We start from the raw sequence: 24,283 nt of genomic DNA on the forward strand, positions 1-24,283 counted from the left end.
GGGAATTCAAGAAACATCAACCAAAGAAATCCTTCAAACAATGAACGCTCTGACGTCCACACCTTTCAGGAGCTTGGCCCCGTGGGTAGGCCAGAACTTACGGCCAATAATCTTCGCCAGCTGTAGAGGTAACCAGGCCAACAGCGTGATAACGAGCACCTTAAGCCAGAAGGCCTGCGAACCGACAAATTCCGGATTGAATGTGGCTGGCATGAACAGCATGCTTGTTAGATAAACTAGAACAGACGCGATCTCCGCCATAACCATGAACCGCGTCCAGGTGTGAATTTCCGACGCCACGTTGAAGATCTCAGCGAGAACAAGCGAGCTGAAGGAGATGGCGATCACGTTCATGAAATCCTTCTCAAACAGAATGAGAGACCCCAGCATGATGACCACAGCTTGGTAAAGAGACTTGAACGTCCACATCAGCAACGACCGGTACGAAAGCTTGCGTGCGTCTCGTGCTACGCTGTACAACTCGGGGTACTGCACCATGACGACCCTCTCAGGCAGATCTATATCCGTGGCCAATGAGAATACCGGCAGCATAGTGTAAATCGTCGTGTAACCAACCTGCAACCAACCCTGAAATATAGGGAGAGATATAAAGTAGAAGAGTGCCGAAAATATCACCTGCATAAACGTGATCAGCAGTCCCCTGTGAATGACGAAATTGCTTAGCTTTGAGCTGCGGATGGCGTCGGCTCGTCCGTGAACCAGAAGTAGGCGGCGAATGGCTTGAAATTCATCCACTGAGAAGTCCGATGCCATTGAAGCCTGGTTGCCCTCCTTCCCTACCACTCCGACGCCCACATGAGCTGCCGAAATCATCGGGACGTCGTTGCCGCCATCCCCCACACAGCAAGTACGTGTGCGAGGAAGACGACTTATGAGTTCTGTGACCCTCATCTTGTCTGTAGGCGAGCATCGGCAACAAACTACACTCAGGCTCCTTGTGAAAATGCGTATGAACTGCTCAGGCCGGGAGTCCAACGCCAATCCAACCACAGAGCCGTCCACGATGAGCACGACGTCTCTGAGGACCTCCCGTTCCAGGTCGTCAAGCTGGGCCTGCAATGCCTCCTGGGACGTGGCGACTTCGGAACCCACCACAATGAGTCTGTGGCGACTGGGCTTAAGGAGGCCTGCAGCGATCGCGACGCAAGTAGCAGTCTCCACCTTGTCGCCCGTGAGCATGCAGATCCGAATCCCTGCTTGTTGCAGCGACTCAATCACGCCTTGCACGTTGGCTTGAAGCACATCTTCCACGCCAGTGACGCCCACCAAATCCAGTTTGGACTCGATGTAGTGATCAGCAGCAGCCTCTACTTTGGCTGAGCGGTCTCCAAGGCTGAGCAGCGACTTCTGGTAGGCTTTCTCTGCAATTTCCCACTCGCTCTTCGAAAACTCCCGAACAGCAAACACCAACGTACGAAGACCCTCCCGAGCCAGAGAGTCAACTTCCTCCGATATCCAGTGGCTCCCTCGACTTTTCAACCGAGGAACCATGGTGCAGTCGGCGCCCTTCATCAGCAAAACCACCTTCTGGTCAGGTCCGAACTGAACCACCACTCCCATTCTCTTCTTAGAGGAAGAGAAGGGCAGACAGACCAGTACGCGAAACTCCACAGGGATGCAGTGGCCGTTAACAGGTACGGATATCACAACCTGCGAGTCGGAGCGGTGGACCAGACGTAAACCTCCCATCTCAGCGAAAGCCACAAGGGCAAGCTCATCAGGCGACGAGCCCTGGAGCTGCCTCCCTGACTCTTCTTCAGCTGGCATTACGACATGACAAACGCAAAGAGCCAGCATGAACCGCCGTAAGTAGTAGAGCGCCTCATTCGGCCCGGTAACCACGTGGAAACCAACTCCACATTCATCAAACGCCGTTCGAACCAGCTGGCGTAATTTTTGCAGGGAATCCGCACAGCGAGGGTAGTCAACGACGCCACGGCCGGTATAGAGGCGCTTGAATGTCATTTCGTTTTTCGTCAGAGTGCCCGTCTTGTCCGTCAGGAGATATGAGATGCTTCCGAGTTCTTCGCATATATTTGATGAGCGAACGATGGTATTGGGGATCTTCTTGTCGTTCTGAATCTGCGCTGTGTACAGCATTTTGGCAAAATCCAGGTTGACACGCAGGGACAGAGGAATGATGGACGACAACAGAAGGAGAAATCTGGCGAAGCGGACATGCGCCTGGCTAGTAATTCCACGGCCGAACGTGAGAATGAGGGCCAGGACGAAGAGGAGGAGAAACAGGCGCTTGGATATTCGGTTCAGCTGGCATTCAAAAGAGCCGACTTTGGCAGATTGCGGAGCTGGATTCAACTGCTGCCGCCGCTCTCGCCCCGTATACAGCGTCCAAAGCAGCACCGGAGCCCCTCCAGCGATCGTAGAGCCTGCCCACAGGATGTTGTCCAACACCACGCCCTCAGAATGCTGGATAACCTCAGATGTGAGACCGAATCGCGCCTCGAGACGGCGGAAATTCGATTCGGGGGAGCTGGTCTCTACGATAAGTCTGGAGGCGAGCAGCACATCCACTGGTAACTGCTGCACCACCCTAATAGGTGTCTTGAGCTTCCAGTCGGTCTCGCCATCCAACTGGTCGGTCTTCACAAAGCACCTCCCCTCGGCACTGCATATCGGAGCCCAAGAAGCCTCACGAAGCACTTTTATCTATCTCTGTCTTCAAAAGGACCCCATCCACTGGCACCTGCTCGCCTCCCCTCAGCACCAGTAAATCCCCGACGCAGAGGGCTGCCGCGGTGGAAGTCCGAGTTACCAGGCTCCCCTGTTGTAGGGAGGCTCGCAGGTCTATGAGCTGTATCCTCTGGTAGTTGGCTTGGCGGTCGCGTCGCCACCGTCCAAGCTCGTCGTGGGCTTCACGCAGTAGTGTCACTGAGATCACGAACACTAACGGAGCCAGCGATGCGAACAACGGACCCACCTGCAGTGCCGGCACAAGCTGCGATAGGCACACACAGAGGTAAAAGGAGTTCTGGAACATGCGGAACTGCTCAAAGAGGACTCCAGGCACGAAGGTAAGCAGGTTGTATCTGCGGTTCTTCACGCTGTTGGCAGGGAAGACGGACGGGGTCGTCCGAACGAGCCCCTTCTCATACATCAGGGCACGTGGAACCGCAGGCCGGCCCCTGAACAGAGATTCCTGAATGTACCAGCAGGCATGCAAGAGGCGTCGGTGACTGAGTGCCCCAGGCCCCCCTAACCTACGCTCGCAGCGATTTGGCTGTGGCCTCCCAGTGAGAAGCGAGGTTCATTGTGGAGTCTACAGAGGATGAGCGAAGACGCCGCAGCCTACTTTCAAGGGGCGCTGGGTGAAGACTCGGTCACGATCACACTTAGCAGCGGCTGCACAGCAACCATAATGTAGTTTTTCATCCCATAAATAGTCTCCGCGATGCTTCGCCAGGAACCGCAACGCTAACAAGCCGGGCCTGATTATGCGCATCGCTCCAAGACGAGCGGCGGTTCACCCGCTCGGGGTGCATGGCTGTGCCGCCATCGGGGTTCCGTGTAGCCTGTACCGGGCTGTGTCCGTTTGCCCACGAAAAACGGCGACCTTCAGTCGCGTAAGGGCTTCCATTGTCATGCCAGGAGTAGCGCCTGCACCTAGGCGACACTGTATGAGGGCTTTGCAGCCCTACAGGCTCCAGAGGCCTGCTGACGGGGGACCTAATAGTAGGGGAAGCTAGGGACCTAATAGTAGGGGAAGTCGGGGACCTAATAGAAGGGGAAGCCGGGGATCTAATGGTAGGGTGGGTGGGTGGTTCCGTCCACGCTTGAGTAGGGGGCTGTAGTGGTTGTTCTGGCTCACAGTGGATGACTGGAGAGGCTTGTTGTTGTCGCTTCAATACGCGAGCATTCTTAGCCGCAGCCCGTTCTTCAGCAATGGATCTCCCAGCTGGCTGGTAGGCGTTGGGGTTGCTCCTCTTGTGAGCCTTACTGAACAATGTTGCGGGCTTGTCATGCGGCGAAAAGCACACCACGCAGCTGACCAGTTCAGATTCAAAAGCCTGGGACTTGGAGGGTCTTCCCGTCTGTTTGAGCGCTCCTTTCAGTTGGACCAGAGGTGCAGCAACCTTAACGTTGATTATGGACTCTTCGTCGTCTGAGAGCTGCTGAAGCTCAGATTCCACTCGAGCCTTAAGAAGCTGAAACGCATTCGATCTCTTACAAGGGCGTGTAACTCGTTGTCGAATCAATCGGACCTCAATGACTGACGTTCCGTCAGCCTGTGTCACGGGCAAGGTCTCTTCGATGTCGATAACGTCAATGCATCCCTCTACCCTCTTTGCGATGACTCTGCGCGTAGGTAACATCTCTGGTAAACACAGCCTTTTCCCCACCTCTACACTGTCAGCGTTGCTGATTCTGAGTCATAATTGTGCTTTTTAGGCGATGGCGACCCAAGACACGATATCCCATCGCCCTCTGCAGTCCCCGAGCCGGGTGTTGCAGAGGCCTGTGGTGACCCGCACAACCCTCCCTGCAACGAGGTAAGAAACCAGATTGACCGTCAACGCAGGTCCCTCAGGGAGACCAAGTACCGACGTGAAGACGACACCAAGTACACCACCCGTTCCAGCACACTCGTAAAACGAACTCTGGATCCGACAAAGATTCATCGCGACCCCAAGTCGCAGATCGGGGCGACGATGGCATCGGAGAAACATATTTATAAGATAGAGTCAGTTCTGCAATCGGCAATCTACGGTGGGGTCTTCCAGGCCGCAGAGATGGACTACAATGGCGTTAAACGACGTGTAGTAGCCGTCAAAATCATGCTGAAGGCCCTAGAACGCAAACAAAAGGGACAGCTACAAGAAGACATTCATGCTGAGCTGAAGTATCACAAAGATATGGCTGGGCACCCAAACGTGTTGACTCTGTCGGACTCCTGGTCCGATATGGATTGCATCTACATAGTGATGCCATACGCGGAGTATCAGGACTTATTTGAGGTGCTGAAGAAGCGTCCTGGACCCTTCTCCGAGAGGGAAGGACGATGGTTGTTTGAGCAAGTTCTCGGCGGCGCGTATTTCCTGCATCGACGACGGTTAGCGTTCCGAGACCACAGCATGGAAAACGTACTCATGTTTAAGAATCCACGTGACGGAACCGTCCACCCAATGATCACGGACCCAGGACAAGCGGTTCGAATCGAATTCGATCCAGACGGTAACCGGGTGCAGGGCCTGTATGCAGAGAAGCTCTTCGGTAAGAGTTTCCGCCCGCCTGAAGTTTATCGTAAACAGCAGTACAATCCTGTAAAGGTCGACACGTTCTGCCTGGGATGGATGTTATTTTACGTGTTGACGAAGCACCAACCCTTTGATCGAGCCGTGGACAACGATCCACACTGGCCGTATATTCGTGATGGGCGGTTGGCGGAGCTCATACGACTGAAGCACGGGCGAGATCTGTCTCCTCAGGCCACACATTTGATAAGCATGATGCTGCATCCGGATATGAATGTTCGTCATACGCCTTGGCAATCGCTGAAGCATGAGTGGTTTCGAGGAACGCATGTACCAGTCACCGAACAGACGCTATATGGTCTTCACCTACGACCCCAGAAGAAGGAGAGGCCCAAGGAGACAGCGATCACCACCACTGCCAAGCCTTCAGGCACACAGAAAGGTCCATTCACTCAACCATCCTCGTTTCAAAAGCCTCGTGAGAAGAGAAACGTTCTGGGGTCTCCACTCTATTCTACACCAGTAACGCAACATTCCCTTCAACCTACGAAGTCTCAAGAGTTGCGGTCAGGAGCCAAGTCTCAAGAGATGGCCAGGTCTCAAGAGATGTCCAGATCTCAAGAGCTGCCCAGGCCTCAAGAAATTCACCGGAGCCTCGCTCAATCTTCACTACGGCCTGTTGAGGCTCCGAGACCTGCCCCTACCAGAAGCACTGTCGGAACGAGAACCCCTGATCATCGGTTTCCCGTGAAGCGGGGCATGCCATCATTTGTGAAAATGTGAAGATTGGTCACCAGCCTAATTGCACCTGCTTCGCTTGCGCCAGTCTATTCTTGGCTTGACGCTACCCGTCTTCGTTTATTGCCTGACATCCTTCAAAAACTGATGAGCGAATATGAGACAAACTGTGATGCCTATACACTTACCCGAGCTGCTTCAGCGCCTGGCGTGCAAACTGCTCCATCGCCTCAAGACTCAGCTTGTCAACCTGTTCCTCCGTTGTTGCGCGAATTTCGGCAGTCACCTGCTGTCGCTTAGTTAACGGGACGCCTGTGAGCGCTCGCGATATCTCCGCAAAAACATCTGCCTTCTCAGCAGCGTCCAATCTTTCAAGCAGAAGACCAGGGTTCATAAATATTGTCGAATTCCGATGCCTAAAACACCCAACAGTTAACAATTGCCATTTCTCGTTATGAATCGCGCCTCCTCCCAATTTCGCGTGCAAGCACTGTCGTTCATTTGTCTTCTGGAAAAACGGGCTCGAATTGTCTCGTGTCCTTGTCAGTCTGTGCTTCATCTGCAGGTGCGAAAAGCGGGTCAAAATTTGTCGTATCCCCTGAGTACTTGGTGGTGTCGTTCATAAAACCTCCTGTAGCTCCATAGGGCAGTCCAATATGTATCATCGATTCCGGTGGTGCTGTCTCAACGGGAGCTGCGTCAAAAGCGCCCCGAAGACCTCACTTCCAACAACTAATAGGTCCCATACGTCTGCTTCTTTGCTAAACGCTTCATCCGGCTTAACCAACGGAGTGTACTCGAGATTATCAAAGCCCAACCCATATTGAGCCATCAACGGCTTGACGTCATCGACTTTCTGCACCTTCGGTGAGGGCAGCTGTGCAGACGTGTGACAGTCGTGGAGCGGAGCCAAGACGCTGTTACTTGGACTGTACCCAACGTTTAGTGGCGTCATGACCCCTACTTGCTGAACTGCCGCCATATGTTTCCTGATCTTGCTTTGCCATCGCACCTGTGCTGCAAAAACGCAAGCTTGGTGCATGGAAGCTTCTATGGGATCCAATCGCATGAGAAACTCTCGGATCTCGGGTTGAAGGTTGTAGAAGCGCCCGAGTTTTTTCGGGTTGAACGTCTTCGACTTGCGTCCTTCGGCATCCTCGTAGTAGACGAGCCAGCTGTGTGCCCGGGCGTTCCAGGAGACACAAGGGTAGGTGCACCTATAAATCGCTCGGCGCCACTTGCGTTTACTTGAAGAGTCATCATCGGGAAATTCCTCGGTGACGATTAGTTTCGCGTCGAAGTGATAACTGTACTCATGAGGCGGATCAGGCAAATGGCTGCCTGATCCCCCTCTTGAATACCCTGGTGAACTTGGTGGACTACTCTGGGGGGAGAAAGAATCGCCATATGTAAATGCCTGCCGCAGCGAATTACTCGTTGGTGCCCTCGTGTCACCTTCCAGCAAGCTGGCGGAGCTCGTGCTGGTGGTGGGGCTATTAGGCTGGGTGAACAGGGCGGGAGGCAGAGCAGAGTTCTTCTCGTCGTAATTCTTCCCAAAGTCTGTGAGCATACGTATCTGTAAAAACATGAGGCGCCTATGACCGGAGAAACATACTTATCCAGGGTGCAACAAATCACTATATATTCTGTTCATTTTCAAGCCCCACATTCTACTCGATTTCGCTCTGTCTGAAGTGAAGCACTAAGAGTTGCAGTGGTAGGATCACTCGATTCATACGAGTTTAGTACTTTACGGAAAATAAATTGCGTCGCACCTGTAGTGCGATGGACGTCACGCCCTCCTATGGGTGTCTAGTACGTTGTAGATTGTGTGTTGGTTGTGACAGTTTCAAATATTTGGGATTAAAGTCATGACCGACATCGAGAGCAACAAAAGACCGTTGGTGGAAGAGCTTGAAGAGCCTCCTACAAAGAAAACCAAAGTAGACCCGACGGAAGATGAACAGCCTGAACTCGAAGGGACAACCGAGAAGCCCGATTCGATCACCCCACCCCCCGCAGATGACGCCCTCCCAACGGAGGAGGTGGCCACCGAAGAGGACTATGAAGAGGACTACGAGTCTTCCGAGCCCATCGACGAGGATGATGAGGAGTTCGATGTGGGAGAGGTGGAATCCGAAGACGACGATGATTAGTTTTTGGCGGTGCCATCTTCAATGCAATCCTGACTCCGACACACTCACATCATTATTCTTCGCGCTGTTTCTGGCGCTCGAATTCTTTTCGGGCACGAACGAACTGAACTTGTTCTGCTGACGCGTTTCGGTTTAAAAATGCCTGCTGTTCCACGAAACCACCTTTGCGGGCTTTTTCCATGCTTTCCACCATCTGAGGATTTGCAGCTTTGAACGCCTCCCAGTCGGCTTGTGACTTCTCGACAGTGTTGATACTCTTGGTTGTTTCGACGGCCTCCATAATCGCCGCCATGTCACCGAGGTCTTCCCGACGTTGGTTGGCATTCGCGTAGTTCCTGTACGCTACGGATGATCTGTCCACGACTTCTTCGATCTCGGTCACTTGACCGGCATACTTTACCTTGCGACGTATGCGAACCTTGTCGCTATGAATAGATCCACAAGGAGCGGGGCGAGTGCAAAGCACAGAGTCCTGCCTGACGCTCGCTTTGAAGCATGACAATTCAAAGGACGGCTCATCCACCAGGGATTTTTGGGGTTTGCTGCAGCTCAGAGTCAGGTACTTGTCCAAGCTATCTCTAGTTGCGTTGAGTCGGGTTTCGGGAGGACTCTTCACTTGCCAGCGGCGTAATTCGTCTTGTGATCGGACTGGAGGCCTCTCCACACTCTTCTGGAAGCTGAGTTTCATCCGGGCTAGGACTCCGTCAGCATTAAAATCCTTCTTGCGTTTTTTCCGAGGCTGTTCTGAAGCGATCTCATCTTCGCTGGTGTCACTGTGGCTAGAGAGCTCGTAGTCCTCGTCCGATTCACTGCCAAAGTCGACAGTGGCAATGGTGGCCATGAATTCAACTATTACGACGCCAACGAGTGCAACGTTCGACATCCCTCCAGAAAAAAGCATCGCATACTGCTGTCGCCCATGAAACTCGGAGGAAGTAAGCCACGCCAACCACGATACCACTGTAGCACCTCGCTCAGGTCAGCGGTATCCGAGCGGCTCCAGTGCTTCAACGTTTCAAGCCACGCAGGTAGCAGATGGTCACAGAGGACCATACCGAGAACACTGTCGGGCACGACATCCACCCATTGCAGGACGTCGACAATAGGGGCTATTTCTTGGTTGGACGGTGATATGCGTACCGTCCTTAGATGCGTTTTCAGCTTTGGCAGGATGTACCGTGCTCGCAGGAACAGCAAGTCATCGTCAGTGATTTGAGGCAGCGCTCGACAGAGCAGCGAACCGCGATCGTCATCCGGTATCCAGTCCTCAAAGAAGTCGACAACCTGGGGAAACACAAGCTCCCTAATTCGACGCTGAAAATGCAGAACCTCCTCGTCAGACTGGCACACATAGTGCTTCCACGAGCGGAGAGCGGATATGTTGCCGGCAATGTCGTCGATGAGCTTCGACTGTTGTAGCACGTGGCCCAAAAGAGCGTCCGCCACCTGGAAGGCGTCCGTCGTGCGCCATGCTCCGTGTTGGATCATCGGGCTGACTGCTGCGTAGAGGTCTGCCACGGTTTCAATCTCGATGTGGGTCACTTGGGTCGCGATGTGATTGATTGCGTCCCTGAGGAGTTTGGCTGTTCGTAGAGTTTTACGGAGCCATTCCACCTCTTCACTCATAGCCACCTGAGCGTTCTCGAAATCCCAGACCTTCTGAGCTCGTCGACGCTCAGCAGCTTCAGTGGCGCTGGGGTCTGGCTTGCCGAAGGACTGATAGTCGTCATGGACGTCGATCCCCATTGCGACCTCCTCTGCCTCGTCCTCACTGGATTCGACATCCTGAAGTAAATGCCGTTTCTGAGCCTCCCAATCCGGTTGAAAGTGGACCCGTTTCTTCTTACCAGGAACCACAGAGCTTGTCTCGCTCGCTTCACCCTCCTGTAGTCCTAACTGTTTTCGACGCGGTTGCACCTTGACGGGCTCAAGGCGGCCATCACCAGCAGGCCCAAGCCCCCCTCCAGAGTACCCCAACTTTTGCAGCAGGCCAAAGCCCTTACCATACTGTTGACGCATCCGGTGCTGTGATTGAGGCAGGGGGGTCGATGACTTGGGTACGTCGACCCTATCCCTTTCTGAATTCGGTACAACAGGACTCCGCGTAGATTGGATCTCATCACTGCTGCTCATATCGGCCTGACACAAATCTATGGCAACACTGTCCAGCGATTCGGGCTCTTCCATGGACCCTCCCCCTTCGAATTCCACACACCCTGCCATTCCCCTTGATTGGGATTGTGGAGCATCCTCCTGTCCAAAAACGCCCAGCCAGGCGGTCTCTTGACCCAGCCGCTTCCTTTTGTTGGGAATGACCTCCTCGCTGGAGCTCATGTCCGAGGACCAACCATCGAACATGTAAAATCGAAAATATTGCCGAAATCTGAGAAAAGTGACTAATAGATGGTGGCCGTCGGCAGTACCTGCGAGATAGACCACCCGGATCTTGGCCTGGTCCGTCTTGATAACGTCAAAGGCGTGTACAAGAACTGTCGGGGAGTCTGGGCGGCCCAGTGGACCGATGAATTCGGAAAACGCCATACCAAATACTTCAACCCAAAGTACTATTCCGAAGAAGAAGAAGCGCGTGTTAATGCGTTTCTCTTTAGAGTTCAGGTCCAGAAAGAAGTAGACCGTAAGGGAGGCCCTAAGACGCACAGAACCCGGAGGAAGCGGGCTCCGTTGAATCGGACCACTCCGTACACAGCACCTCCTAAATTGGCACCGGCGCGTGAGCGACTACCCCAGACAGAACACCCCCTTGTCGCTTCTTTCGAGGAGCGGGTGGGGATAGCATGGTTTCCCCAGTTGGTGACAGGTTCGAAGCAGGATGCCTATGGTTTCCTCTCTGACTCATGGATACATGTCAATCATTTCTGGGATGTCGTGCCATCCTAACGCTTCCCTTAAAGCCAGTACCTCCTGTAGCGGCGCGCCCTCCGACTCCGTATCTGAGTCGGACGGGTCGTCGGATTCAGTAGGGGAGTAGAAAGGGTCCTCTCCCGGCCGCCATTTTCGTGCAATAGTCTGGAGCATCGAGGTTCCCTGTTGTTTCAGGTGCAGCAATTCTTGCCCACAGAATACCCATGGGAAGCTCTTAACCTCCACCTCCGCCATGAAACACAGCTTCCGCTCCGAGGTGTCGAATATGTGGAGGCCGAGGGCGCCTGTCAAGTAGTAAGCCGACGCCTGTCTCAGCCTGTCTGCCGTGGTGAGGGTTCGCGTCTTCTCGGTGAATGTCTGCGATGTGTACTTCTCGACGATGGAGACCCAAACTTGCTGCAGCTTATCAGGCAGCCTGCGTTCTTCGTTGGTGTTTCCCGTAGAAGAGCTGCCGACAAGAACATTGCCTGTAATGATTTCAGTCTCCTCAGAAAGCATGAACTGACGGACCGCCGTTTCCATATCCACTTTGTACTTGTGAGTCGTAAGAACTGCGTATTCCAGGTGCGTCTCCAACCCCACCGCCAGCAGACTGCGATCAACTACCACCGCCTCCGCGCCTACTCGCCCCGTCAACTCCACGCCGCAACAGTCCGGCAGCCCGAGTCTGCGTATGCGTTGGCTGTGCCAGGGGAAGCACCAAGCACCGTTCTCCCCGACGAAGGCTTCATGTGTGGGAATGTTAACTCGAACCTTCACGACGGATATGTCGTTCAACACTTCTTCGCTCACCAATGTCAGCGGGACCTTACAGGTTAAACGACTCCAGTGGGATTTGCTTATGGGAAAAATGACGTGCGATTGCGACAACGGTAGCACATCTGCTCTGCAGAACTCATCATTGACGATCAGCGCCAGTTGCGCGGGCAGCTCCTCCTCGGTAGTCCGATGTTGGAGCTTTCGAGGAGGAAGGGTAATTCTAAATTCGGACAGGAGGATTTTCCACCCTTGTAAGTCACCGAAATCGATAAAGATTTCGTGATTGTCGGCCAGCTCCACCCAGAGTAGATCGAACATGACAACACCTCGATCTCCCCCGCTTAGCTCTACCAACTCCACCCGTGGGTGAAGGTACAACCATTTGCAGTAAGTATCGTCGTATTGCTCTGCAGCCGTGACGAGGGCTTTTTGCAAGCCTCTCTCTATGCCATCACGAATCAAAGCTGACCGGACCTCTCCATGAGGGCATTGAGATCCTGGGGGAGGAATGATGGTAACGTTGGCAACCATCATCCGGGCTGGTATCGGATTCAAAGGGTCGACCGTGGAGACAAAGAAGTCCAATTGATGATAGCTCCCCATGACAACCGCCGGCGTCGCCAAGCCGAACTCACCAACTGACAACACCCAGGTTGGCGGTTCATGTGACTTCAACGCAAGCTTCAGCATGGAGATGTGAGACTGATGGAGGAAGTTGACAGTGACGCTGGCTTTTGCCAGCAGACCGAAAGCTTCCTCGAAGGTATCTAGCGACTTGAAGTCCTCATCTGCGACTGGTTCCCGAATAATAGCCACGTTGTTGGCTTCTAGCACGAGACGGCTGAAGCCATACTGACGTTGCCGCAACTTCTTAGGCACGTAGAACCTCGCGGTCAGGGTGGCGATCTGGTGACCCATATGCATCTTGGAGTCGTTCAGCTGTTGCGTGAGTTGGTGTGCCTCCAGGTCGGACTTAGCGTCGGGCACAGAGCTCAGATTGGGACACGGCGCAACAGTGAGGCGGATTGGGGTGAGCGCCGCCTCCAACGCGGTCCTCAGTTCGAGAAGCCCGTCGTCTGAGTCCACCAGTCTCGCTAGGCGTGCAGATGCCGTGCACTCCCTCCATCGAGTGAACTGGCCGTAGGACTCGTCGAACAGCTTACCCAGGACGGAATCGCTGTGGAATTTGTCGCACTTTGCGTTGATCATGAAGTGTGGATACTTCGTCACGTCGATGTCGAAGTCTCCGGCAGGCTCTCCATCCACGACCTTTGCCAACACTGCACCAGCCTCCAAAGCTTCGGGATGGGCGGCCTTGTGGGTGGCGTAGACGTCAGGCTGGTGGACAAACGCCAACCAACGGTTGCTGAGCCGCCCCAAACTGTAATTAGTGTGGTATTGGATAAATGCGCGGCGCATCCGCTCCACGGCGTCAGCTCGCCCTACAACGTCAACACTTGGTCGGCCGACGACGCTGTGCTCGATGAAGCACTCTGAAGGGCGTAAGGCAAAGGGCACAGGTGACTCGCTCTTCTTGGCGTCGAGGTAGACCTTCAAAACTGGCTCGACGATCTTAGGATCCCAAATGACGCAGAAGGTGTCGCCGTCAAGATCCCCTCCACTCATCATATTTGGCAGATCTCGAAACCGAAAGTGGCATGTAGGATGAATTTTGGTGTTAAGCTGAGGTAGGTCCGCATGTTCGGCTGTGAATAAATTGGGTTCGGACCGATTGAGCTCCTCAGGTAGTACGGCTTTGCATTTGGGGAAGACTACGACGTCTCGGTAGTTGTGAGACATAGTCCTATTCACGGCCTTGCATACCAGTACGTCTCCTGGAAAGTAGCAAGGTGAACGGGAAACGAGACAGTAGCCTTCGAGAATGGCGAACTCATCAGGCTTTGGGGCGGTGCAAGGCTCTGGACCCTCCTCCACATCGCGGATGATGAGACTGCCCATGTCATAGACAATGTCGTCGGTGGCAATGACGCTGGGTTGCACCACCGGGAGGCCATTCGTCCTCATCGTGGTTCGTAGTGCCACGAAAATCTCTGGGAAGCCTCCGTTGTCGTACTGCAGCAAACCCATATCATCTACGACTCCAAAGAGCAAAGCAGACAGAGGAACCGGGACGTTCGTTTTGAATATCAGTCTTCTGTATATAGTGACTATCATGGCCACTATCAACTGAGTTATCGTACCCAAGCAATCTTACGTCTCGGATGAAGGGCTCCGACAGAGGATGAAATCCGTGAGGAAGGAAGTTCTTCTTGACAAACGACGTTTGGGACGGCAAGACAATATCCGAAACACCTGTAAAGAACTCATACGCTCGCGCACGCGAGTTGAATGCCGTTTCCGCACAGCGCAGCGTGTCCCGTTGGAGACGCATAAAGACCTGATGGGGGACGCCGAGTGTATCAAGCAGCGTGATGATCTGTCTATTCAGTGCGAAAGGCAGAACCCTAGAGTAGCCGCAGATTTCGAGATGGTCCACAGTGTTGGATGTAAATTTGTCCTGGCTGTCGCGGAAGGCCACGAAGGCACGAGGTCGGAACTTGAAATACTCGTGGTTCAGCGCCAATATCCCTTTGCAACCCTGGAACCTAACCTGTACGGCACTAGGGACGACATCTAAACCCAGCATGTAGGTGATCTCCTGCATCTTTTCTGGAGAGATGAGACCGCATCCATCAGTGAAGTTGAACTTGTACTGCACCAGGGCGTTGTCAGTGTCTCGCCGCTGGTGAGTACAAACGAAATCGGGGATGTTGTCGATCTGGCCTGAGCGCAGTGCGAACGCGTCCACCGTACTGGAGAAGCATTGCCCCTGTCTTTTGGCCAGCTTGATCACCGAGCTAATGTTGTCAAACTCGCCAAGGAACGACCGCAGCTCCCGCATGACAATCTTTGGGGCTCGAGTATTCACAAACCACGCTGAGGCACTCCTTAACTGGGAGTTCGAGAACGAGTAAAACTGAAAGTGCTTTCCTCCCATGCAAACGCCATCCCTCAGCAGCGAGTTCATCCACGCAGGCAGTCTTTGCGCGGACCTCCTGTTGAGGTGGATGCCAGAAGTGTCCTCCTCCACGAAGGTAACCCTACAAAAGTTTTCCCTATGTTCGAAAAACCTTCGCAGAACGCGGTTAGATGTTTCGCGATCCGGTCCCTCGAGCCGACACGACATCGGTCCGACTTGGATTCGGAACAGCTCAATGGTGGTTTTGACGCCAGCTGCTTCTTGCCTCGCTTGCTGAGACATGTCAGGTCTTGGATATTGTAGGAGCTTCTCTAGAAGGCGGGCGGGGTCAAAAATGTACGACTTGAGGCCCCTCAGCTTCACCTGCGCTAACGCGTCTATCAGGATGTCCGCCGGTTGATCGACAGACAACAACAGACGGGCGAATTTGCTGGCGCGCTGCATCCTTCGACGTGAGTCGTTGAGTTTCTTGATGTACGCCGGCTCAAACGTAAGGACACGCTCAGGAAGGATGCGATTTGTCAGGAGACTCATTACGTAACCCCAGACGATATAACCCTTGCATCGTTGGAGCTCCGCCAGGAAACGTGACAGCCGCTCAGGGTTTCGGGGCTTCAGAAACGACACCGTCTTGATTCTGGGGCACGGAACACGGATGCCGAATACGGGCACCAGGGCGCACGACTGTATGAGGTGCAGACGCCTGGGGTTGGAGCTAAGTGGGGCTTGGTTCCCAGCCAGCGTCACCAGTATGTGCGCCGCCCGCCCCAGCGGCTCCAGCTCCTTGGGCAACAAAAAGAGATCTGTCTCGGGTGGAACGTTGTCCTCCACATGTCGTCGTCCCTTCGCGTCCATAAGGTACCTACTGGAAAGGTAACATCTGTAGTAGGTGTCCCCGTCAAACCGATATACCAAAGGGGCGAATCGTATAGGAAGAACGAATTGGTAGGACGTGCCGCCATTCTCATGTATGGCGAAGAGCTCGCTTCGTGTTGGCTTCAGATGTCTAACAGGGATTTCCATACGATAGGCTGTCCCATGCAGACAAAAATCCAGACGGTAGTGTGGATTGGCGTCAGCCCATTTCGCTCCCCCATCACAGAGTAGAACGATGTTCTGGGGGCGAGAAGATGATGACGGGAGGTGCTTGCATATAGGCCACGGATCACACTGCTTGGATTCAAGTCCACCGAAGACCTCGAACTTCGCCTTTATTTCGTTCTGCAGCTTACACGCAAACTTCAGCTCCTGAACCTCAAACGAGCTGACCGACGGCCGGTGATGTGATTGCACTGCGAATCTTCGGATATCCAGATGCTCCCTAGCGGCTGAGTGGAACGTGTCAGATTTGTAGAGGGCCTCCAGGGCGCTGGGGGCGCTATAGGTGGTCACCTGCCACTTGAGCCCCGAACCGCGTTTGGTACAGCGTATGTTCGTTGGCACCAACCACTCCTGCAGGAGCTCCCCTATCTCGTCTCCGTAGCCTGCCGCGGAATCGAACTCAATCACATGACAATCTAGATTTGAGTTGGACGTTTTATTGCTGTACGTGACGGACACGTCGCCAGATGCCGGGAAGGAGACATGCATCCCGAGGAGATCAGTATCCGATTTTGGCCCACCTGAGCCCTGTGACTTTTGAGGTCGGCTCCGTCTTGGGCGCATGCTATAAATACGACATTCAGAGGCGATGTCAGCTCAACTTGGAGATCTGATTGGCAGACTCTCCTCATCATTCAAGAAGGAGGAAAAGGAGAACGCAAAATCCCCTTACGTAAAATCGGCGAAGTCCAAACGGTCTGCCTCATCCCCCCCAAAGGATCCCAAAAAACGACGAATCCAGGCAACGGAAGACTGGAGTGCCAAAATTCCCTTCCAGGGAGTTCCCCGTAAAGCGACGATGTCGGTTGCCTTGCCCGCTTCCATCATTGAAAACATCCAGACGCCTGAACTGCAAGCCTATGTGGTTGGTGAGATCGCTAGATCTTTGACGGTCTATGGCGTTGATGAGGTCATCGTGTACGAGGATTCGATGAAACTTCTGAAGCTCACTGGCGCCAATCGGGACTCCGGTAAGGGCTTTAGCACTGTGGCTGCGCAGACGTCTCAAGCACCTGCTGTGGACTCTGACGAGGAGGTCGTACGCGACTACGACACAGACGATGAGTTGCCTGCAGCTGATGGCAGCAACATGGATCTCGGAACGGCATCCAAGCGCATGACGCTTGCAGAGATGCAGGCTGCGTGGGCAGCGGCACACGTGGAGACCTTCGGTCTGAAGCGCAAGCTGCTCTGCGATCCGCCTCCCTGCGCATCTCGCGCCTTAAGGTTTTTCGTGGCATGTCTTCAGTACGCTGAGGTCCCCCCCTACCTAAAGAAGTCGGTGGTTAAGATGAGCAAACTGCTTAAATCTGTCGGAGTTGTGAATCCTGTCGATAGCCCTCATCACATGAAGCGCGATGAGATTCTGCCCTACAGGGAGGGCGTGGTCACCGGCCCGGGTAAAGCGGTTGTGGAAACGAAAGCAGGAATTGTGCCTCTGCCAGGCCACGGCGGGAGCTTAGTTGACATCGGCCTCAAGGATAAGGTGTGGATTGAGGAGGCGGTTCCCGTCTGGTCTCGGGTCACTCTGAGTACGTCCCCACCCTCGGAAATGAAGTTGGTTTCTCCCCGGGAGCCTGTGGAGACCCTGGGGGTGCACTGGGGATATCAAGTCAGAGCTGCGCCTGGCCTGCGGGAGGCGATGATGTATTGTCCCTTTAACAGCGATGGATCTTACGATTTGTTCGTTGGTACCAGTGAAAGAGGAGATGACTTGAAGTCAATCGAGAAGACTGTGGAATCGGCTTTGATGGGCACCCAAGACGTAACTCCTTCTCAGGATCCGTGTCAGTTTTGCAAGATCCAGTGCAGGTCCATATCTCTACCCCTGGACAAGACCACCATTTTCGAGGGCAGCCGCCACGTCCTACTCGTATTTGGAAACCAGCACGGCATAGAACCCATCCTAAAAGACAGTCGCCTCTCTCGCGTGTCAGATGTCAGCAGCCAACAGCCACGGAAGCTCTTTGACTACTTCCTTAATGTGGTGCCCTTGCAGGCGTCGAGGACGGTACGCACTGAAGAAGCGCTCGCAGCATGTCTCAATCTACTACACGAGCCGTGGCTCACCCACAACCACCGTCTATGTCATGACGTGGCCCTGCAGACGCCTGCACTGACTGCCCTCAAGACACAGGGAGCCGCACACAAGTTCAACACACGCCGACTCCGAAAACAGGCAGCAAAGGATAAATACAAGAGTTAATGTTCCTGTGTGACCCTTGCATGCATGACAGGAACGAATTTCCCATTGTGGAGGAGAAGACGCGGATAGAACCTGAGGGGCTCTGGCAGAGCGTAGGCTCAGCTAGCTTGGGGAGTTTCGGAATTCTGCCAACGAAGGCCTTGCTGGGGAAGCGCGTCGGATCTATCACCCGTGATTACGAATTCGTTCGTTCGACATCTATGGAGGACATCAGCGGCGGCTTCTGCGTCGCAAAGTCACAGGCGTTAGGTGCCTCCATCCCTGTGCAGTCGGATAGGTCGGACAGGCCGGAGAAGGCCATCTTTCGAGGTTTTGACAAACGTCTGGCGAATTTGAAACGCCTCTATGGAGATTCCTTGAAATTCGCCCAGCTAGATCAGATCGTGGAGTTCTCAGAATCGATGCTACAGCTCAAGAGGTGCATCGCCTCTTTCGTGGAGCTGCTAAGGAACGACCTCGGCATGGAGGTGCATGTACTCGGCGTCCCCAATGACAAGGCGCCTTCGATGTCTGTGGGGTGGCCGGCTCCGCTGTCACGAAGCAAACACTGCACCGCAAAGCTGAAGGGGTCGGGAGTGGGTTTCTTGGTGGAGCCGTTGGGTTTACTGCCGGATAGCCCTTTGTCCATAAATCCCCGCGTGAATTCAGCTGAGTTTGATCGGCTGCTTTCGATGGAGGACAACGACGTTAATGGTCGAAAGGCCTATTCCTCATTCCGGTGCAAGCTGCTGGATGTCCCTGTAGTTATTCTGCAGAGCGTCCACCCGTCTCAAGGTCCGTTGCAGAAACCAGTGCCATTCAGAGGGGGTGTATTCGGAGACCTGTCCAAGCTGGACCCTAACCTACCAAAATCGCAACTCTCAAGCTCCGCAACCTGGAAGCTCCTTCTGCACGACAAACTTCACGTTCCTCTAACTCCCGACAAGCGGGCACAGCTTACCCAATTGTTCGAACTCCTAGGCCTCGTGGTGAACACGCCTAGTTTGCACTTCTCCAGGTCGTCTCAGGAGCATGTGTATTACGCCCTCGGCCTAACAGGCTACGACCCGTCTAGCGGACGTGACTGGTCCACTTTCGACGGCGACGACTTCGTGCTCAAGTGGAAAGTCAATTCTGATAACAGCGCACTCGCCACGATCACAGGAAAAATTCAAGCTGATATGCTGAAGCTGGTGTGTTTGCTCTTTGAGGTGGGGCACCACACAGAGTGGATTCCGTTTATGTCGGTGAGCATTGGTTTTTTTTTTAACAGTCCAGCGAAAGAGTCTGCAGCTTCAGCGATGCAACTTTCACCTTGAAGTATATGCTCAACCTCCCCAAGCCAATGGACTCGCGTCAGGCGGTGCTCATAGGACATGGCATGGACTTGCTCCAGACGAAGCACAGGGCCATCGTTTTGAGCGCGGCCTCTGTTCCTGACACCTGCACCAGTGCTGCAGGGCTGACCATGCCCCCCACAGGGCATGGGGTAACGCGGTTGCACTTCAAGAAGTTCGTGGCTCTGTTTCAACTGACGGTGGGCGCCAAGCAAACGGGTGACGCAGGACGATCCCAAAGTCTCCAAGGGTACGATTTTCATGTACGTGGATCCGTTCTTCAGAGTCCCAGTCCCCAAACTTCTGCAGAATTACTTCGCTCGGGCCATGGCCCCCAAGTGGGTATCGGATCACCGCGTCACACAGACTATTCAAGAACATTCAGAGTATGTGTCAAGAGGAGAACTGGAGCAAGACTCCCTATCCAGCTATTATGCGCGCCAACAGACGAGTGTACGGTGAGAAGATGGTGCAGGCGGCACACAGACGTTTTCGAGCAACGGATAAAACAAGCCAGAAAACGCTGACGAGTCGTCCATTGGCAACTGAAGTTATTGTTAACGGTAAAACGCAACGTATGAACAACATTGACAGAAGTTGTAGAATGAGTTACACACGAGTCTGTTGAGTTACGGTGGCGATTGCTCTCGCCACATACTCAACGTTGCCGGTGTTGAGTCCGGCCATCGAAATTCGGCTGCCAACTGTATAGATCTTGTGATCGGCCAGCAACAAGGCCACCTCTTCGGGAGATAGGCCAGTGTACGAGAACATGCCAATCTGGTCGGTGAGGTGATTCCAGGAGCCTGGAGCGCCGAACTCCTCGATAAGTCGGCGCAGAGTAGCTCTCATGCTCAGTATGCGATCTGCCACGGAAGACAACTCCGTACGCCACGCTTCACGAAGATCCGGGTCTGTCAGGACCATCTCGGTAAGGAAGGCAGGGTTGCAAGGGGGACTAGAGTACATTCGGCGCACAATGATGTCGAGTTGGCTACCCACGGCCGACATGGCAGTTTTGTCACCGACGAGGACGTGGAGCATACCCATTCGCTCTCCGTAAAGCCCCATGTTCTTCGCGAACGACTGGCAAAAGATGGCATCAGGACATTCTGAGGCCACCAGCCGTATGGAATAGGCATCACGATCGAGGTCACCTGACGCGAACCCCTGGTAGGCTGAATCTACCAAGGGAATGAGACCCTTGCGATTGAGGACTGCCACTAGCTCCTTCCACTGAGATTCCGTGGGGTCAACACCAGTGGGGTTGTGTGCGCAGGCATGAAGGATTACGATGTCGCCTGGCTGCGCAGACTCCAAGTCTTTCACCATACCGTCGTAGTCGAATGTCATCGAAGTGGTTAGGTAACGATAGTGCTTGAGGTCAAAGCCGGCGGTGACCGCAATACCATTGTGATTCGGCCATGTAGGATCCGACGTCCAGACACCTCGCTTACGGCACGCTTGGTCCCCAAGAAATGACCGGAGGAAGTCCAACGCCACCCTCACCGCACCGGTACCAGAGAGCGTTTGCAGAGTCACGAGCCGCTCCAGAGCGGGGTGGTCCGCGCCAAACATGAGTTCTTGAGTGGGTTTCACGAGGTTTGGGTTGCCACGGATAGGTAAGTACGACTTTGACGACTGCCGCCCCACCACCTTGGCCTCCGCCTTGCGAACTACGTCAAAAACGTGTGGCTTGCCCATATCGTCATAGTAAGCACCGACGGTCAGGTTGATTTTCCGGGGGTCAGGATCCGCTCGATAAGCCGCTATGCGACCCAGCACCGCATCTGCCGGCGCCGTTTGCACGCCCTTAAATATGCTCATGGATACTTGTGGCATAAATACAAAATAGTTCCCCAACCCCACCAGAGCAGATGCAAATAGTTATGCAAACCGCTACCGTGTGTCGTAAGCGTCTGTCTGCGCACGAATACAGGCCACTGTGGCAAGGTTCCATGTATTCTGAGTGATTAATTCCGAATTCCGCACACTTTATGGTCTCCACTTCTGCACCTATCACCGACGAGAGCAGCGTTTGCCTGAAGTTTCTCGTATCCAATACCGCCGCTGGAGCCATTATCGGGAAAGAAGGCGCCAACCTAGTTCATTTCCAGAAGCAGCATGATGTACGGATGACACTTACCGGGACTGGAGCTAATTTCCCTATGACTGGTCTAAGGGTGTGCTCTATCTACGGCTCACCATCCGCATCTACTGAGTGTCTGGGTTCCGTCCTCGCTCCCGACTTCGAAGATCCTAAGACGCCTGATGAAAAGGTGGAGCTGAAACTGGTAGTTCCCGTCGGTTGTGTGGGCTGCCTGATCGGTAAGAAAGGCAGCGGAATTCAAAATATCGTTCAACAGACAGGTGCCTCAGTCCGAGTCGCTAACACAACATCGACTCCCTCGGAAGTGTTGTGCCCCGTATCAGGCACCAAGGAATCTGTATTGCACGCCTCTCGCCTCATTCTGGAAAGGCTGCAGACAGAGCCCAAGTACCAAGCTGAAACTCATCGCCGAATCAGCTATCCTGTGATGTCGTCTCCCAGCGCGAGTCGTTCGCCAATCTCCAGGCGCAACATCAGGCAACAAAACGACCTCGATCTGATGTATCATCTGTGGGAAAGAGTGTCCGCCAACCCCACCCTTCTGCAGTCACGAACCAAGGTGCATATCCCTGTGAGAGGCGACCTCGTGGGAGCCATCATCGGCAAGAGTGGGAGACGCATCGCTGACGTACGGAGTCAATCAGGGGCTACAGTGTCGATTCAAGATACGGGTGAAAATGAGGAAGCTACCGTGGCCATATCCGGTTCTTTACCAAGCGTGTTTTCGGCCATAGCGTCAGTTATTGACTGTATAGATCAGGCTTCACAGTGACTCGACTATGTAGAACAACTCTATCTCAAACGAATCTGTAATAGCTCGTGTCCATGACTGAATTGGATGATCTGGAAGATGTCTCAGAGGCAGTTGGCTACATCACAGTCAGACGCATCCCTTATTGATCCGGCTTGCCTGGGGCGCCAGCTTCTTGCAGGTAACAGCCGGGAACTAAGAAAATCGCTACCCAATCCACTTGCCTTACTCCATGACAATTCCTCCGCCATGTGGATTCGGCTCTTTGAGAACACCTGGAGGCCCGTTGTTGTCGCGTTGCTTGCTCAGGTGACCAGGTGAGAGCCTGGGGTTGAGGTCAGCGGAACTGTAAGCGACAAGGGGCTGGGCACGCTTGAACAGGTGCCAGTCGTGGATGTGGCCTCTCGTGACTCGCACTTTTTCCTGGTGGTCCACGCACTACAGACGGGTTATTTGCGTTTCCGAGATCCCGGTGTACTCCGATTACTCGTGAGGTTGAACATCATTGAATTCATCGAAGTGGGAATTTGGGGTTGATACACTAGATTCGTGTGAACTCCATCCTCAAGTACGAAGGTGGAGTTCGCAAGCTCCTGCAAAATCCAATAGCCCAGGAAGCGGTCTCGCATCACATCCAGTCCTTTCACGCGGTGTGGCCCTTCTTGATGGAAGTGCCCTCTATGGATATTAACGAAGTCGCGCTGGATGTCCTTCATTGCGATTTCGTCACGCAGCTGTTCGAGGCAACGGGTACTGCCCACAGGACTCCCTCCGCCCAGTGCATCTCTACCCGCCTGCTCATCCATGTCGTCCACCTTGCGAGGTGCTTGCTGTACGCTTGCGACCTTCGACAGATATGGAAGAGGCTGGCACCAGAGACCGAGGACGGCACGTTCCTCGAATCGTTGATAGGCGCTCTGAACATCGGAGTCGGTTTACCAGCTCTGGTGGAGTTGTCAGTGCTGATCACAGATCTCATATACCTGGTGGCAGTGAATGGGGTTACATTTCAGAGAGCTTGGGTCAAGCGACTTCTGCACCGAACCAATACCCTGTGCCGGATCCTCGAAGACAAACGGGAGCCTGAAGCAGCAGACTCTACTCTTTTCCACGACGCCCATCAAAGGATTCTGTTCATCCGAGAGGCAGCCAGCCGCGTCAAGTCCAGGAAGCCGCTCAACGCACTCAATCTGTGGGAGTTCTCCTCTGCTTCTGCGGGAATGACCCGGGCACACAAAGACCTGCCCGAGACTATGTTTCCTGCATTCAGACACAGACCCACCACGATGATAACGGAGTCCCTGACGGCCGGCCAGGCGCGGCCGGCCCTCGGAAGGCCCTGGGCCAACGGCATCTCCGCCGAGCCACCTGCTCCGACCATCGATGACATGTGGAAGGAGCACGTGCTGCACCGAGACCCAAGATTGGCTCCATGTGAAACTTGCTGGCGGTGCCTCCGAAGCTCCCGTGAGCTTACTTACTGTCCGAGGTGCCTCGTTCCTCGTTTCTGTTCTGAGGAGTGTGAAAGGGAGTACCAGCCGTTGCATGCTAGTAATTGTGAGGTCTGGGCGAGGCCTCCACTGTCTATTGTTATATCGTCCATCGGAATGGAAGAGGCATTGCCTGCGAGGTCACTTCGACTGCGTAAGAGCTCCAGCCTCTTGCTAAGCAGCGGCTTTCCAAAACGAAATGCTTGGGGAACAGAATTGTGCCTCAGCCTTATTCTGACACGCATTAAAAACTGGTCCATGATTGAACCACAAAGATACGTAATAGTTACCCCACAGCTCGCGTATCTACAAACCAAATCCTTGGCGAGACAAAACGGCTGGTCTTTACCATCTTTCCTCTGACTATACATCAACCAACTACAGCTATGGGTCATGGAGCGTCGAGGTATAAGAAGGCTCACTCTCGCATGCGATGGAAGGTGAGTGTCCTCTGCTGAGTCCAGTCTCATTTGTTGCAGCATAAGAAGAAGCGAACACGTCGACTCCAACGTAAGCGACGGAAGATGCGGCAGAGATCCCGATAATCTCGAGCTTGACGATG

The 24,283-nt window shown here is 53.9% G+C and overlaps 12 protein-coding genes across 18 annotated transcripts; 6 read left to right on the forward strand and 6 right to left on the reverse strand.

The window, feature by feature from the left end:
- Positions 1-33: 33 nt before the first annotated feature.
- Positions 34-4,352, reverse strand: KVP17_003764 (uncharacterized protein; the record flags this gene model as incomplete). 3 transcript variants are annotated; one of them, XM_068521394.1, is made up of 4 exons in its annotated part: positions 34-2,647; positions 2,676-3,215; positions 3,244-3,343; positions 3,848-4,352. In XM_068521394.1, the coding sequence occupies 4 exons, from the start codon at positions 4,350-4,352 to the stop codon at positions 34-36; spliced, it is 3,759 nt and encodes a 1,252-aa protein (XP_068375692.1). The 3 variants fall into 3 exon arrangements, with proteins under 3 accessions (XP_068375692.1, XP_068375690.1, XP_068375691.1); XM_068521392.1 differs by lacking the exons at positions 3,244-3,343; positions 3,848-4,352 and having other exon boundaries at positions 2,676-3,136; XM_068521393.1 differs by lacking the exons at positions 34-2,647; positions 2,676-3,215; positions 3,244-3,343 and having other exon boundaries at positions 3,408-4,352.
- A 79-nt stretch (positions 4,353-4,431) lies between these two features.
- KVP17_003762 (uncharacterized protein) lies at positions 4,432-6,014 on the forward strand (the record flags this gene model as incomplete). The annotated part of the gene is made up of 2 exons (XM_068521390.1): positions 4,432-4,529; positions 4,559-6,014. The coding sequence occupies 2 exons, from the start codon at positions 4,432-4,434 to the stop codon at positions 6,012-6,014; spliced, it is 1,554 nt and encodes a 517-aa protein (XP_068375688.1).
- Positions 6,015-6,153: 139 nt separating this feature from the next.
- On the reverse strand, positions 6,154-6,363 carry KVP17_003776 (uncharacterized protein; the record flags this gene model as incomplete). Its single annotated transcript, XM_068521413.1, has 1 exon — positions 6,154-6,363. The coding sequence occupies one exon, from the start codon at positions 6,361-6,363 to the stop codon at positions 6,154-6,156; it is 210 nt and encodes a 69-aa protein (XP_068375711.1).
- A 103-nt stretch (positions 6,364-6,466) lies between these two features.
- KVP17_003772 (uncharacterized protein) lies at positions 6,467-7,539 on the reverse strand (the record flags this gene model as incomplete). 2 transcript variants are annotated; one of them, XM_068521405.1, is made up of 2 exons in its annotated part: positions 6,467-6,663; positions 6,693-7,539. In XM_068521405.1, the coding sequence occupies 2 exons, from the start codon at positions 7,537-7,539 to the stop codon at positions 6,467-6,469; spliced, it is 1,044 nt and encodes a 347-aa protein (XP_068375703.1). The 2 variants fall into 2 exon arrangements, with proteins under 2 accessions (XP_068375703.1, XP_068375704.1); XM_068521406.1 differs by having other exon boundaries at positions 6,631-7,539.
- Positions 7,540-7,840: 301 nt separating this feature from the next.
- Positions 7,841-8,125, forward strand: KVP17_003778 (uncharacterized protein; the record flags this gene model as incomplete). The annotated part of the gene is made up of 1 exon (XM_068521415.1): positions 7,841-8,125. One exon carries the CDS (start codon positions 7,841-7,843, stop codon positions 8,123-8,125), a length of 285 nt encoding a protein of 94 aa, XP_068375713.1.
- Positions 8,126-8,177: 52 nt separating this feature from the next.
- Positions 8,178-10,666, reverse strand: KVP17_003791 (uncharacterized protein; the record flags this gene model as incomplete). 3 transcript variants are annotated; one of them, XM_068521431.1, is made up of 2 exons in its annotated part: positions 8,178-9,085; positions 9,181-10,483. In XM_068521431.1, 2 exons carry the CDS (start codon positions 10,481-10,483, stop codon positions 8,178-8,180), a joined length of 2,211 nt encoding a protein of 736 aa, XP_068375729.1. The 3 variants fall into 3 exon arrangements, with proteins under 3 accessions (XP_068375729.1, XP_068375730.1, XP_068375728.1); XM_068521432.1 differs by lacking the exon at positions 9,181-10,483 and having other exon boundaries at positions 8,178-8,966; XM_068521430.1 differs by having other exon boundaries at positions 8,978-10,666.
- A 312-nt stretch (positions 10,667-10,978) lies between these two features.
- On the reverse strand, positions 10,979-16,337 carry KVP17_003796 (uncharacterized protein; the record flags this gene model as incomplete). The annotated part of the gene is made up of 2 exons (XM_068521437.1): positions 10,979-13,954; positions 13,983-16,337. The coding sequence occupies 2 exons, from the start codon at positions 16,335-16,337 to the stop codon at positions 10,979-10,981; spliced, it is 5,331 nt and encodes a 1,776-aa protein (XP_068375735.1).
- Positions 16,338-16,437: 100 nt separating this feature from the next.
- On the forward strand, positions 16,438-18,054 carry KVP17_003783 (uncharacterized protein; the record flags this gene model as incomplete). The annotated part of the gene is made up of 1 exon (XM_068521421.1): positions 16,438-18,054. One exon carries the CDS (start codon positions 16,438-16,440, stop codon positions 18,052-18,054), a length of 1,617 nt encoding a protein of 538 aa, XP_068375719.1.
- Positions 18,055-18,074: 20 nt separating this feature from the next.
- On the forward strand, positions 18,075-19,897 carry KVP17_005208 (uncharacterized protein; the record flags this gene model as incomplete). The annotated part of the gene is made up of 5 exons (XM_068515014.1): positions 18,075-19,280; positions 19,307-19,570; positions 19,599-19,708; positions 19,737-19,828; positions 19,857-19,897. 5 exons carry the CDS (start codon positions 18,075-18,077, stop codon positions 19,895-19,897), a joined length of 1,713 nt encoding a protein of 570 aa, XP_068375736.1.
- Positions 19,898-19,979: 82 nt separating this feature from the next.
- KVP17_003780 (uncharacterized protein) lies at positions 19,980-21,212 on the reverse strand (the record flags this gene model as incomplete). 2 transcript variants are annotated; one of them, XM_068521418.1, is made up of 1 exon in its annotated part: positions 19,980-21,212. In XM_068521418.1, the coding sequence occupies one exon, from the start codon at positions 21,210-21,212 to the stop codon at positions 19,980-19,982; it is 1,233 nt and encodes a 410-aa protein (XP_068375716.1). The 2 variants fall into 2 exon arrangements, with proteins under 2 accessions (XP_068375716.1, XP_068375715.1); XM_068521417.1 differs by having other exon boundaries at positions 19,980-21,197.
- Positions 21,213-21,367: 155 nt separating this feature from the next.
- Positions 21,368-22,252, forward strand: KVP17_003785 (uncharacterized protein; the record flags this gene model as incomplete). Its single annotated transcript, XM_068521423.1, has 1 exon — positions 21,368-22,252. One exon carries the CDS (start codon positions 21,368-21,370, stop codon positions 22,250-22,252), a length of 885 nt encoding a protein of 294 aa, XP_068375721.1.
- A 644-nt stretch (positions 22,253-22,896) lies between these two features.
- On the forward strand, positions 22,897-24,084 carry KVP17_003787 (uncharacterized protein; the record flags this gene model as incomplete). The annotated part of the gene is made up of 1 exon (XM_068521425.1): positions 22,897-24,084. The coding sequence occupies one exon, from the start codon at positions 22,897-22,899 to the stop codon at positions 24,082-24,084; it is 1,188 nt and encodes a 395-aa protein (XP_068375723.1).
- Positions 24,085-24,283: the final 199 nt, after the last annotated feature.

The sequence above is a fragment of a genome, assembly GCF_019968985.1.
Source record: "MAG: Porospora cf. gigantea B chromosome Unknown PgB_NODE_29_length_65794_cov_127.204, whole genome shotgun sequence".
In the NCBI taxonomy this organism is placed as follows: Eukaryota; Apicomplexa; class Conoidasida; order Eugregarinorida; family Porosporidae; genus Porospora; species Porospora cf. gigantea B.